This window comes from Rutilus rutilus (genome assembly GCF_951802725.1).
Source record: "Rutilus rutilus genome assembly, chromosome: 23".
NCBI classification, from domain to species: Eukaryota; Metazoa; Chordata; class Actinopteri; order Cypriniformes; family Leuciscidae; genus Rutilus; species Rutilus rutilus.
In genome coordinates, this window is record NC_140233.1 from 10630909 (window position 1) to 10644211 (window position 13303).

General features: G+C 39.4%; 1 protein-coding gene across 2 annotated transcripts in view; it reads right to left on the bottom strand.

Moving 5' to 3' along the window:
• The window catches only part of ntrk3a (neurotrophic tyrosine kinase, receptor, type 3a), a 205068-nt gene that overhangs the window by 113354 nt on the left and 78411 nt on the right, over nucleotides 1–13303 (bottom strand). For both annotated transcript variants that reach the window (XM_084396553.1, XM_084396552.1), the window contains exon 4: nucleotides 10485–10553. In XM_084396553.1, the coding sequence (XP_084252679.1) occupies nucleotides 10485–10553 (69 nt within the window). The remainder of the gene's footprint in view (nucleotides 1–10484; nucleotides 10554–13303) is intronic.

Here is a 13303-nt window from a genome sequence, read left to right on the forward strand (position 1 = left end):
CGTAACGGCGTTGCATGCTCGTAGTTTCTTTTGCACTTGATCAGTGAAGCAATACAGCGCGCGCCGCTGAATTTGCGCGTCCAATTGAGTGTGCGCTACGAGAACAGGATAACGACTGACAGGACAAGAAAGTCCGTTTTTCTGAGGTGAAAAACTTTATTTCAGCGTACACTTATGTCACTGCCTGCCTGGTAGTTCCTATTGTGCTGGGTTTTCTGAAGTAGTCATGATTCGCCTCTCATAACATAACATGCTCTAAACACGCACGCAGTGTGGAAAAGGAGGAGCGGAGGCGCGGGGAGCAAGGATCACAGCGCAAATTTGAACTATATCGATGTGATATGGTCTAATTCCATATCGCATTTAAAAAATATATCGATATATTTTTTATATCGATATCGCCCAGCCCTACCTGCATTATTGTGTCACTGAAATATAGTTCTACCTCAGCGCTCAGCTGTAGCCTGACATGCACTTTCCGTGAGCGGTAATTGAAAACCCGGAGTGGACTATGAGCGAAGTGATTACAGAGTGCTTAGAGTGGAGAGAGGAACGTGCTTTTGCTCCACTCCAGGCTTTGATCACATCCCCCTCAGCAGGGTGAATACACCTCGTCTTTCCTTAATTTAAGACCTATTCAAACTAAAATTAAGATATTTATTACACTATTTGAGAAATGAAAGCCTATTTACGGCCTTAAAATTATGAAAAGTGAATTTAAGACTTTAAGGACAGACTGGAACCCGCAATGACGGAAATCCGTCATAGACTTGCTGCAATTAACGGAAATCCGTCGTAGCGACGGAGAACTTTAATCCCTGTGTTAGGCACTGCTATGAACTAAATTTCCATACTGTTCCATGATTCAAGGATTTTGTTTGGTCTGCATCCAAAGAATATAGCCATGCACACAGAGCTTTGAAGTAGCACAGCCATGGCATACCGATAACTTTTTAGCTTATGAATTGCTCATGACTGATTTTCATCTGGAAAACTTTCAGAGAGCTAGTATATGCAGGTCTGTGTTCCTCGGAGCAGCGTGTTGGTCAGGAAATTACAGACAGATTTCTGTCAAGCATCTCTGTTTTCTTCTCACACTTTCACTAGTTGGTGTAACAAAAGCTTGGCCTCGTCTTGATAGATAGACAAGATCACGTGTAGTCATGGTAACAGGTGGGGTCAGAGGTCAATGCGAGAGACAAAAGTACCTCTACACCCGCTAAAATTGCTCAGCTCGGTTTAAAACTGTCAAAACACGTTCTTCACAGTCCTATCTTGCTGTTACATTGTGAAAAATCACAGCTTTTTTCATGCGTCAAATATTTTGTTGAGTTTACCACTAAAAGCAGTGCAGAGATGCAGTGTTGTTTTCTTCTGTGATGCTAATTAGCATGTACGACATTAAACAAGCCGTCTTTAAAGAGTCACAAATGCTGCCAGGTTTGATGATAGGAATCAGAAATGTTTGCAAGAAGTGAAGGGAACTGTGAAAAATGGATTCTCAGCAATATTGCCAAGTTCTGTTTAACAGTCCCAAGACTAATGAATATATGCATTTTAATCTTTTTCCACATGCATAATGACTTAAGCATCCTTATAAACCGAGGATTAATGTACGATCTCCCTCCACAATGTGTCACCAAGGCTTAACAGTTTTCTCCCAATCAGTAATCTCATTATGTTGCAGACAAACAAGATGAGTGAGTGCTGTTTTTTTTACCGCACTTTTTTTTTCGTGTCATGTTTGACAGAGATTTAAAAGTGAACTCGAGCCAGGATCTTTACCTGCACAATAAATTGGCATTTGTTAGATGGCTGGGCATGGTTCCACTCAGCTGATGGACACTACCTGCAGTGCAATCACTACTAAAACGGGCACCGATTCCACAGGTTGCGACGCTGGAGTCGAGGGAGGTCAGGTCCCTTCAGAGAAAACTTTCAAATTATACCATAGACTTTCATCCAACTTCAAAACTATTTCTTCCAAAAAACGGTCAGTTCCTGCACCATTTCTGACCCTGTTCTGCAGAATAAAACAAGGATAAGAGTTAATTCACGATTCACTACCCCCATTGTCGCTTGAGATGGCTGGAAATTTTATTAGAGCTGACTTCTGATAGACTGATGAACTTAAAGGGATACTTCACCGATTAGCATTAAGCTTTGTATCAGTAGAAACCCGGTAGTATTTTCGAATGACCGTGCTTCCTTCCCTCACGTCCCCTTGAGACAAGAGATTTCTGTATTGTGTGTCTGGAAAAAAACCTCAGATGACGCAAAAATCGTCATTTTGCGTCATCGGAGGCTTTTTTGGCCAGAGAGTCTACCAGGGGGGCAGGGTTTCATATTATTTTGAAGCTTCCCCGGGCGCCGCCATTGGCTAGCGGACCATCACCTGCTGTTAGCATTCCATTGACTCCCATTCATTTTGGCGTCACTTTGACAGCGAATAACTTTACATCTGAGGCGTTTAAAGACTCCATTTGTCCATTGTTTATTTCTAAAGACACACGAAAATGTATAAAAGGCTCCATTACCTTGTATCTTACGGTATGGCCCCGTAGAAGCAGTTTTTGTAAAAATAGGCTAACGATTGCGCCATAACCACGCGACTCTCTGTCGCACAGTAGAGAGATTACCGTATGGACGGGAGGAGATGCTCGCGCGCAATCGGGGGGACGTGGAGGCAAAAATGACAAAATAATTAATCAGAATACTTAGCAAAAGTTTCTCCTGCTCCTAGCTCATGGACACCTCCTACTCACACTCTCCGTCTCTGCAAGATTCGGAAGGGAATGATTCAGGTTTCTTTTGGCACAGCTACTAGAAGACAGACAGGTTGCTCACGTCACATCTACGTCGTCAAGCTCAGTTTGAGTCTGCGCAGTACGCTCGACCATCAGGAAGTTAGTGCTTCTAATTGACTTCACTTGTCTCCGATGAATCCAATGGGGTCGCTGTGTCCAGTTTATATACTGTCTATGGAGACTACAGCCAGTAGTAGGAGCTAGTTCCACATGTTTTCAACCTCTCACGATAAAAACGGGGTCTTTTCAGTTTCGAGTCAACTAGTAGCCTAGTTGTATCATTTCTTCCGATACCGCCCTCTGTGACCGGTAGGCGTGGCTTGGGAGTGGCCTCGTAGGGCAGCGAAGCAAATGCATTCTGGGAGTTGTTGTCTTTCATCCACATGAGCCAAAAATACATTTTCTGGCTTTTCTCAGTCTAGAAAGCAGTTCTCTACAAGATTTCTATTTTAAAATGATTAAATTCTAAACTGTTTAATATTCAAGTTCAACCCTGATAATTAGCATTCTCTCATCAATTGTTTACATAACTTTTTATCCATGCAATTAAAGCTCACATTGGGTCATTCCTACATCCTGGAAAACATAATTACTTTGTTATATTATTTAACTACCTTGGCTCATTGACAACACTAGGCCTGTTAAATAATCTGATTAAATTGTTAGCCCGGCTCCCTGGCTAAAAACCAAATTGCACTGGTTTGTTTCTGTTTCATTTTTTTAATACTTTTTAGACAGCTGTAAATGTGGGAAATAAATGCCTTAAAATAGAGTCTCCCCGCAGCTTGTTTACTGTCACTATTACTCTTAGTCCCTTTTTTTTTTTAAACGGTGATGATCCTTCGAGCGATGAGCCAGACATGAAGTTCGTGTCTGTGGGAGCCGCTTTATACAGACTGAGATTAGAGAAAGGTCAACAGAATAAAACGGATTGATGGTGCTCGCAGCTGCTAGCCGGGAGGCTGAAAGCGGCGGCTGAGTGACTGAGTCTGCGGAGTGTGGCGAATGCGCTTTTGTGCTTTGGCCGTAAATAGGCTTGTATCATATCATCATCCTCCGAGCGGGTACAGGAGATTTACCATTTGTCGCCTCACCCGCACTTGAAAATGCTCAGAAACAAGGGGGCTAGCTAAAGTCGCTAGGTTCCGCACCACAAACCAGCTAACTTCAGGTAAAGAGGAAATAGTGAAAAATGAGGTAAAAGCAAAGTTCTTAACTAGTTTTGTCCTTTTTGAGGATGAGGGCATGTCACACAACCGGTCTGTTAGCATCCTGCTAATCTGACTAGTTGCTACCAAGTGACCATGAGTTTGCACCAAAATACAGCAGTTTATATATATATAGACTATATATATCTCTCAACACCAAAAGATAAGGAAAGAGTCAACTCGTCTCTTGTTATTTTGCTATCTATACGCATTAATATGGCTAATTTTATTTCATTATTAGCATTTAGCATAGTTTTTACCCTGCTGTCCATGAGTGTGTCAGATAAAACCTGCTGACTCATTTTTAGCCTGTATCCTACTAAAAACATAAAAGGCTTACAGTGTGTACAGTGGTCTTCAAGGAATATATTTTTTTTTTTTTAAATCACTTCCGCTAAGCACGGTAATCTAGAAAATTCTCAGAATCCTGGCTAGATACAGTAAAAGGCACTAGCTTGCACTGCTAACCAGCTATCTTCAAGTAATGGTGAAAAATTTGGTAAAAGAGGCTGTTCTTAACTAGTTTTGTAGTTTTTGAGAATGACGGCAAGCCACACAACCGGTCTATATTAGCATCTGGATCATTTGACTAGCCGCTACTTAATAGTGACCAATGAATTTTTACCAAAATACCATTATATATATATATATAAACAATAAAACATATAAAGTGTTTATTCCTCTCTTGTTATATTGCTATCTGGTTAATTTCACATAGCATTTAACATTGTTTTAACCCAGTTGCCCATGACTGTGTCGGATCAAACCTGCTGTAACCCATTTCTGAGCAGAAACCAACCAGTTGAGAAGTTTATCTTTATGAGAAAAATTTATAAAATGGCATACAGTGTGCATACAGAGGTCTATATGAACTATGATAAGAAAATCCCTCCTGTTAGACCAGCTTATCGTTTTGATCTGAGTCTGTAATGTGTCAAGCTCCAGCCACGTGACTGCATGAGATACTTTCTGCTTTGATTTGCCCAACAATGACTCTCCAAGTCAATACAATTCTGACAATGCGAGAGATATCAAGGACTTGTCGTGAAGGATCAGCGGACATCTTTAAAATCAAGATCACCTCAAGGGCAAGCTGACAAACATCCAGGCATACTTCACGCTTGCCTTGAGATTGTAAAATAACAACAAAAAAAGGGGGGATGGGAGTGAGAGGTTAAGGTATATTCTGTCAGAGAAATGTTCAATCCAACAATGACATCCCTGTTACAGTCGAAAGGCCTCAATCTCTTCGGTTCTGCTGTAAAAAAAAAGCAAAGATGTCAGAAAATAGATAACTGAGAAAACGGAAAAACTACAGCCCTTCCTGCTGTTCCTCTCCAAGCTTATTTACGATAAATGGATTTGAAGCAAATAAACATAAATGAGACACTTGGCCTACATCTGCACCTCAGATTAGGCTACTCCAGTGTCCTCTGCTGTGTTATTGTACAAAGCAGACTAATTATGGTCATTCACTCTGTACAATATAGTCTGCGTGAGATATCTGATTTCAGGCCACAATTTTCCTACTGAATGCAGTTTTCTCCATCTCACTCTATATCTGTCTTGATTACTGCAGTCCTTTCTGTTTCTCTTCATCCTTTTTGGGACAGCTAGTGCCCGAGGAGAATGAAAATGTAAATTACGTAGAGTATGTACGTAAAATGCAATTTTTACCACAATTTTGTTATCTAAGACGAAATTTCAGGGATCATAAAAAAGACATCAAAATCAGTCTTTCGCCAATCCTCTCATTTTCTAGTAATATCTAATAGAAGTAGTAATGTTTTAATTTCACAATGTTTATTTTGTAATTTGCAGGTCTGATTCGTTCTAGTGAATCATTTGGTTTAGATGGTTCAAGTAAAAAAAGTTTGGGGGGTCGTTTACACGATACAGTTCAATTCACATTTATTTGTATAGCGCTTTTCACAATACATATTGTTTCAAAGCAGCTTTACAGAAAATGCATGACAATTACAATTTAGAGTGTTCTGCTATCAGGGGTGACTGTGTCTAAGTTATGCATTTTAGAAATGTACAACTCATGCAGTTAGCTAACATTATATTAAACGATACCGTTTTTTAACTAAAACTGTACACATTTTATGCGATTTGGTCATTCATTTGCACGACAACAGCGTTTTGGGGGTCTGAAAAAGCAAACTTTTGGAGAAAAAAATTCAAAGTGCAAGTTTTTGAAAATGAAAAACTTCTGTGTAAACTACAATTTTGTGAAAACGGTGACATCATGCGCATGCATATTACGTGTTCAGTCTATAGGCGTGTCGTGTTTCTTTATAAAGTGACATCGCCAACTACTGGCCTGGCAGCATTATACAGCGTTTTTAATCGTTTTCATGGACAATCGTTTTTATTTTGCCAACGCTGTCACAACTTTTCCATTTTTAAACTAACCCTTGGTTGCATTCAGAGGTGTACTATTACTGATAACACAATTCTTTGTTTGTCGTATGATTAAACAGACGTCTACAGACTAGGAGGGATCTACAGACAAGATTGGGAGACTTGATGGGGCTCTTTTGACTTGGACTAGCAAGTACACACTTGACAACCACTCAAAACACCTTAGCAACACCTTGGCAACCACACACAATTGATTAAAAAAACTAAACAAATTAATTACATAATATACCAATTAAGGACCAAATTAATTGACAATTCAGACCTTGCATTCTTGTGGCATGGGTTTCCATAAAAGGTATGGGTAATTGGCACATTTCCTACATGCTACTGCAGTGATAAATAAGTTTCAGTGTAGGCTGGCTTTTCTGCATAGGTCGTTCCACTACACGGTGATTATACCCTCGGTCCTGAGCCACACACACTACGCCCCTATCACCTCCTGGTCGTCAAGAAGAAAAACTGACAGCAATTACATGTGTGAGCACACTTGAGCGTGGGTGTGGACAAACACTCACATACGCGCTAGGACGTTTTTACAGTTGTTCGCATCAGCTCTTATAGAGTGACAGTGCTGGCACTGACTGCAGACATTATGTGTGATTCCCACAGCCTGCGTCTCAAATTTTGGCAGCACTGTGGCAGGTGCATCAGAGTCTTCCAAGAGTGCATATAAAAGTAAAGCAGTAATGTGCTTAAACCATAGTTATACAGGCCTTTGTACATGTAGTGCTGACTGCTTAGTAGCACTGAATGTGCTTCATATACCAAAACCATGGTTGAAATCGCACTGGCAGACATATTTGTTGATTAAAGAACAGGCCATTTTAGAGGACAAAACGGTATTTAAGGATTAGCTTCCCATCCTTGACATAGTGTACAACAGTGCCCACCCCCTTTTTCCGTGACACTGGTTCCAGAAGTGTTTTTTTCCATTAATTTACCCATTGGGATAGGGTTTTTTCTTTTTCTTTTTTTTTTCGTTAAAGAGTTATAAGCCATGAACCAAGCCAATCAGCAACGAGGTGAATCATAACATTACAAAGTTTGATTTGAGGCAAAAAAGTATTTCAAAACACAGTATTTAAAATAAAATAAAAGTGCAAGACTGTGTACTTAATGGGATTGTAGCTCTTTCCATCCCTAAAGCCATTAAGCATTGCAAACGGTATAATCAAATTAAAAACGATGGCAAAATATAAAACTACTCATTTACAAATGTTGATTATATAAAAAGTTTTATTGCCCAATATGCATACAGTATGTACCAATATTTAAGTATTTTGAGAGCGTAGAGAGATCGACTCAATTATGTCATTCGCAGTGCTTCATGGGAGTGGGCGAAGTTTAAGAGCTTTTTTGGTGCTCTCTGATTGGTGGAATTTTCTCTACAGCATCGTTGGTAATGTAGTTTTTCCACCAGGAATTCTGCTGTTAAACACAATTACTTTAAAAATAAGTTGAAAAAATGCAAGCTGATGGCTTCAGCAGAAGCCAATACCATCGATTAACAACCTCGTAGCTCACAGTAGGGCTGTCTTTAAAGGTTTATAAGTTATCGTTCAAAATCAATTTCCCTATGGAGTATTTTTACTTCAGGAACCCGACTGTTGCTCTCTATTTAAGCTTCAGTGAAATCAGCCAGTGTCCAATTACACTATTTGTTATTTAAAATATGTAATGTGCTAAAAATAAAAATGATGCATGTATATTAAGTTGTTACATGGCATTATACAAAATAATATACACAATAAAATATTTTAAAATATGATCAAATTACATGATTATAATGTTGGAACACAGATTTTTTAAAACATAAGTAAAAAGTCTTTATCTAATTTAATCCAATTCCCAGTTTGTATTATGTGACAAAGATCAAGTACAACTAAAACAAGTACAAAAAGAGCAGAAACAGTGTCCTCTTTTAAAAAATGATGATTTTGGATCCATGCTGGTTGAAGGACAGGAACCGTCTTTCAGCTTATCCGTTTTTAATCAACAGATGTGTCCCCAAGTGGAGCAGCTCCATGACGACCAACTGTCTGTCACAGGCTGATAATAGAAGCACTCGAAGTGCATCAGAAATCAAGTAAAAGTGCATCATCACAGGGGTTGCACGTGTGTGTTGGGGGGTGTACTCGTGTTCTCATCCTGGACATTTATGGTAGGTTCTACTTCATTTAAAGGGAGGTGGTTTGCTCAGTACTTGGCCATAAAAAATATGACTTCATTTCATGGCACTTTGCTCGGGTTCCAGAAGTCAAAATCTCATTCATTTTCTCCATAAAGACAATTGATTTTTAAAGATAACCTATAAACCTTTCAAGAAAAGCTGACCATGAGCTCAGAAATAGCAAATCAATCCACTATGTATCCGTTTAAGCAACAACTTGGTGTGATTTCAAATTCCTTTTTTTAAATCACTGATATTCGCCAAACTCCTAGGGAAGAACTACACTGACTATAAATCTGAAGACCCTCTTCACCAATTAGAGAAATAGAAGAGCTGAAAATTTAAGAAATTATTCATATATATATATAACAAATAGATAAATAAGATTTAAATATTCTTCAAGCTAGAAAATACTAAATACTAGATACAATAGACAGCTTTCCGAATGTGTCAAAATTCACTCTGATGCTTGTAGGGATATTTTTAACAGAGGGATTAGTCCACACAAAACCAACGAGAAATTATTAAAACATCAAGAGACTTGCAGATGGCATCCGTGCTAGTATTACGTAACAGTACACATATGTAAAATGGTTGTGTTGTCCTTTTGGAGAGGGTGTCTCACAATCATTATCGCTCTGGTATTACCCATATGACCTGCGTTATGTCACACAAAATGAATTTACCCTTAGTCTAATCACATGACTTGCCCAAAGCACAGCTGTGAATGCTAGGAAATTTGTCATTTCCTTCTGTCCAGCAGAATTTGAACGAACCAAGAAGCTAAATGCCATAATATGATGTTAACTGCTCATTTAAATGACAAACACGAACATATTTAACCTAAGGTTCACTGGAAACGCCACTAGACCTAAAGGGCCAAGATAAACATGCTAACTAGAAGGCTGTCTCTTGAATCTGTAGCTAAATTAGGATACCCACCAAGATATAGGAAAGTACATGCTCACATGCTTTTGTTAGCACTTTCCTTTTTCTAAGGACAACACATGTTCGATATCTCACAGGAAATCCAAAAGTACTCCTCTCCTTGGAGGATCTCCAAAGGACGTGCTAACCCTGCAGAGAAGATGGGCCACCTCAGAGGAGCTGTCCTGCTTCCCTGGCTTAAAATATCACATTTAGTCATGCGCACACGAATACACACAGACGCAGATGCCTGTATGGATAAAGCCCTATGCACTCAGCTGATTAGTGTTTGCTTGTTGGACAGGACTGAGATGACACCTCCGCTATAATTATGAAATTGATTTACTTGATTTGCCATAATCCTGAGACAAAGGCCCAACGACTTTCTAACACTGATTTCACCTAATAGGCAAATAAACAGGTAAACACGTTAAAACTGCTAAACCAAAACTTTTATAATGATCATAATATAGAGGATAGAGCAATATATATATATATATACACACACATATACATACACATCCAATCATTTGCATAATTCGTGTAAAATGTATTGTGCATTCCCAATCGGATCGCAATCTGCTCGATCAATGAGGTGTCCCAGTGTAAATGTACACTGAGATGACGTGCAACTTCGAAACCAACAGACAACCTCACAAAGCCAAAACGCTGATAAGCAACAATAATTAGCTCATTATAAAAGGTTTTCCTCCCATTTTGAAAGTCAAATACTGCAGAGCGAAAGTGGCTTAATGTGCTTTTACGACCTGATTAAAGAACATTCAATGTGTCACAACAAACGCATCACGGTGCATCCTTGGTTGCTTATGGCGTTAGGTATGAAATTCAACCATGCGGGGTGTCCGTACGCCAGTGTGAACCACAGCTAAAATCAATAGAGGCTTGAGAGAATAAAGAAAGAAAGAAAAAACACATTTAACTTACAGCTCGAAAAGTTGGAGATTCTGAAAGAGTTGCCATGAGAGAGTTGTCAGAGGGTTCCCGGACAAGTTTCTGCAGGGGAGAGAAAACACAGAGAGAGAGAGAGTTTAATGATTTAACACTGATTATTTGTGATAAGGTGATAAAGGAAACACAGGGAAGCCAAACAACGGCAGTGCGGCGACCAGCCCAAAGTTAAGAGAATAAGTGCAACAGTACGGTACCTTGCAGCCTGGCAATTCAATAAACGGAGACTTGGTCATTTTGAAGACAACAAATTAAATCGAGGAGGAGGCCTGGAGCCTTAAAAGCCACTAAACTCAATACAATGCGAAATGACTGTGAAGCAAATAAGCCATGTTTTCAGAACAGAGCTTTCAGATGTGGGAGGCCGAGATAAAAGCATTACTCGAAAACAGAAGGGAGGGTCTCTAAGAACCTTGTTTACGCCTGGTATTAAGATGCGTTTTGGTCAATCGGATCACAAGTGGATGACGCTAAATACAGATGTAAACGGGGTCTAAAACGTTTTGAGCTTGTTCACTTTCGACCACTTCCAGAGGTAGTCGAAAATGCATTAGACCGGATTGCTTTCATAGTGGTTGGTTAGAAGACGCTCTCACACACTCGGGTTTTGTGGCTGTCAGAGCAGAAACCAAAGCTCCTGCTCGTCATGTGTTTTTTCGTCATCTCCGGCTGCGATCATATGTAAATTGCGCGAGCTTATTTGTCCATTAGATCGAAAGATCTAAAAAAAAAATAAAAAAAAAATACATTTACTCGCCCATAAACCCTCCCCTCGAAGAAATCAGGACAGAAGTGGTTGAAAGTGGACAAAAGTCATATCCCCTGATATGATTGTAAAGCTCTTTGGGTGTACAGTAGTACATATGAAAGCACTGAATAAATGCCTCATTCATTCATTCATTCATTCATTTAAAAGAGACAGATTAAAACACCAGGTGTAAATGGGTAAGTGTGATCCGATCAACCAAAACGCATCTTAACACCAGGTGTAAACAGGGCTTAAATGATGTTTGTGTCAAGTCAAGTAACTAATACAGTGGGATGGCATGGAAATGAAAGGTATTATGCATATGTAACCGGTCCTACTCGACCCGCTCCGAGCGGGATTCAAACCGGCGTCACCGGTGTAGGAGGCGGGCGCTAACAAGGACGCTATCCAGGTCACGGCACCAAACATAACCGGTCCTACTTGACCCAGATAAAAAGGTAAAATATTAGTATTTTTCTTAGACACGCCTATCATTATCTGGGGTCGTATGCATTACTGTCACAATTGTTGTGTGGCTTTTCACACCTATTAATTCGCATATTTTGGGTGAACATCCCTTTAAACTAAAAAAAAACATCAGTTCAGCTCTTAGATCTTTCCTCTTGTATACTTACATGCACAACTACACAACGCATTGTGGGACGGCAGCAAGCAATGCCTCTCCTGGGGCTGAAACAAAAACCCTGGAGCCTCACTAACAGGCCTTCATTATCAATATTTATTGAATACTTCAGATCACTTAATACCCCCAACACTGGCCCGCTCAGATCCTATCAGGAGCAGTTGACAGATAATCAATGCACCCATATCCATCCTTTCGCCCCCAGTGCTGCCCAGGGGACCGGAGCGTGCAGGCTACCCGTCCCTGACCCGTCCCTTCACCTGCATTTTCTTTCAGCATCTACTGACAGCAAAACAAAAGATCATTACAGCTAACTAGGACAACTGTTCATAGAACAATGGAAGTCGAGCCATTTCAGCCTACAGATCTATGGACACACACACATTCAAAGATTTGGGGTCAGTCATTTTAGTTTTTTTGTTTTTTTAAAAGTGATAGTTAAGACTTTTACATTGTGACAGATTTTTTTTTTTTTTTAGATAACAGCTGTTCTTTCATTATATTTCATAATATTACTGTTTTACTTTTACTGAGATTGCTTCCAAAAAAAAAAAAATCTTACCAACCACAAACTTTTGAATGTGTGTGTGTGTGTGTGTGTGTGTGTGTATAATACATAATACAATATTCAAATGTGGATGTTCAAATGTTAATGAGCATTGCATCTCATGATTATGATGTCAGAGTTATTAGCAGAAGAATGTTTTTACCAAAGGTTTACCAAAATGCCTTTTAAAATGAGATTAGACTGTAGCCAAATACTAAATAGCAGCTGTCTATTAAGTAGTGCATTTGGCCTAGAATAAAGAAATGATATTAGCTAAGAATAAAGATATTCTAAATTGAATTAATTTTATTCTGCAGCTAACATGTGTGTTAATGGTTCTTCAAATATATCAACTTTGTTTAGCAACCCCAGCATGCATTTTTTGCCCTTAAAGGGCCCCTTTGGCACATCATGGAAGAAAGTTGTAAGTGCCGCTGAAAACAAGGTGTGCTTCCTGGAGAGCTCTTGAAAGGAACCAAGTGAAACGAAAACACCCACTTGTTAGATATTTTCAAGACAATGTCGCTTCAACATGCTAATGTGCCTAATCTGAATCTGCTTAGCCGGCCCCTAGTGTGGTGCTTAAGGAATCTCCAGCAGCAAAAAATAAATAAATAAAATAAAAATGTGCTTGCTGCTCTGACTTGTTGCCATAGCAACTTCAGCCTGTGAATCCTCACACTTTCTTTTCTTCCCATTTCCTGTGTCGCAGGATGGGAGGCAGGGAATCAGCTAACCAGTCAAGGAAAGCGTCCTGACACCCACCGTAGACATGAGAAGGTGACGGGTAAAAAAAAAAAAAAAAAAAAAAGACTGATAAAAATGTACAAATTGACAAACAAAATAACCTTCGGTTC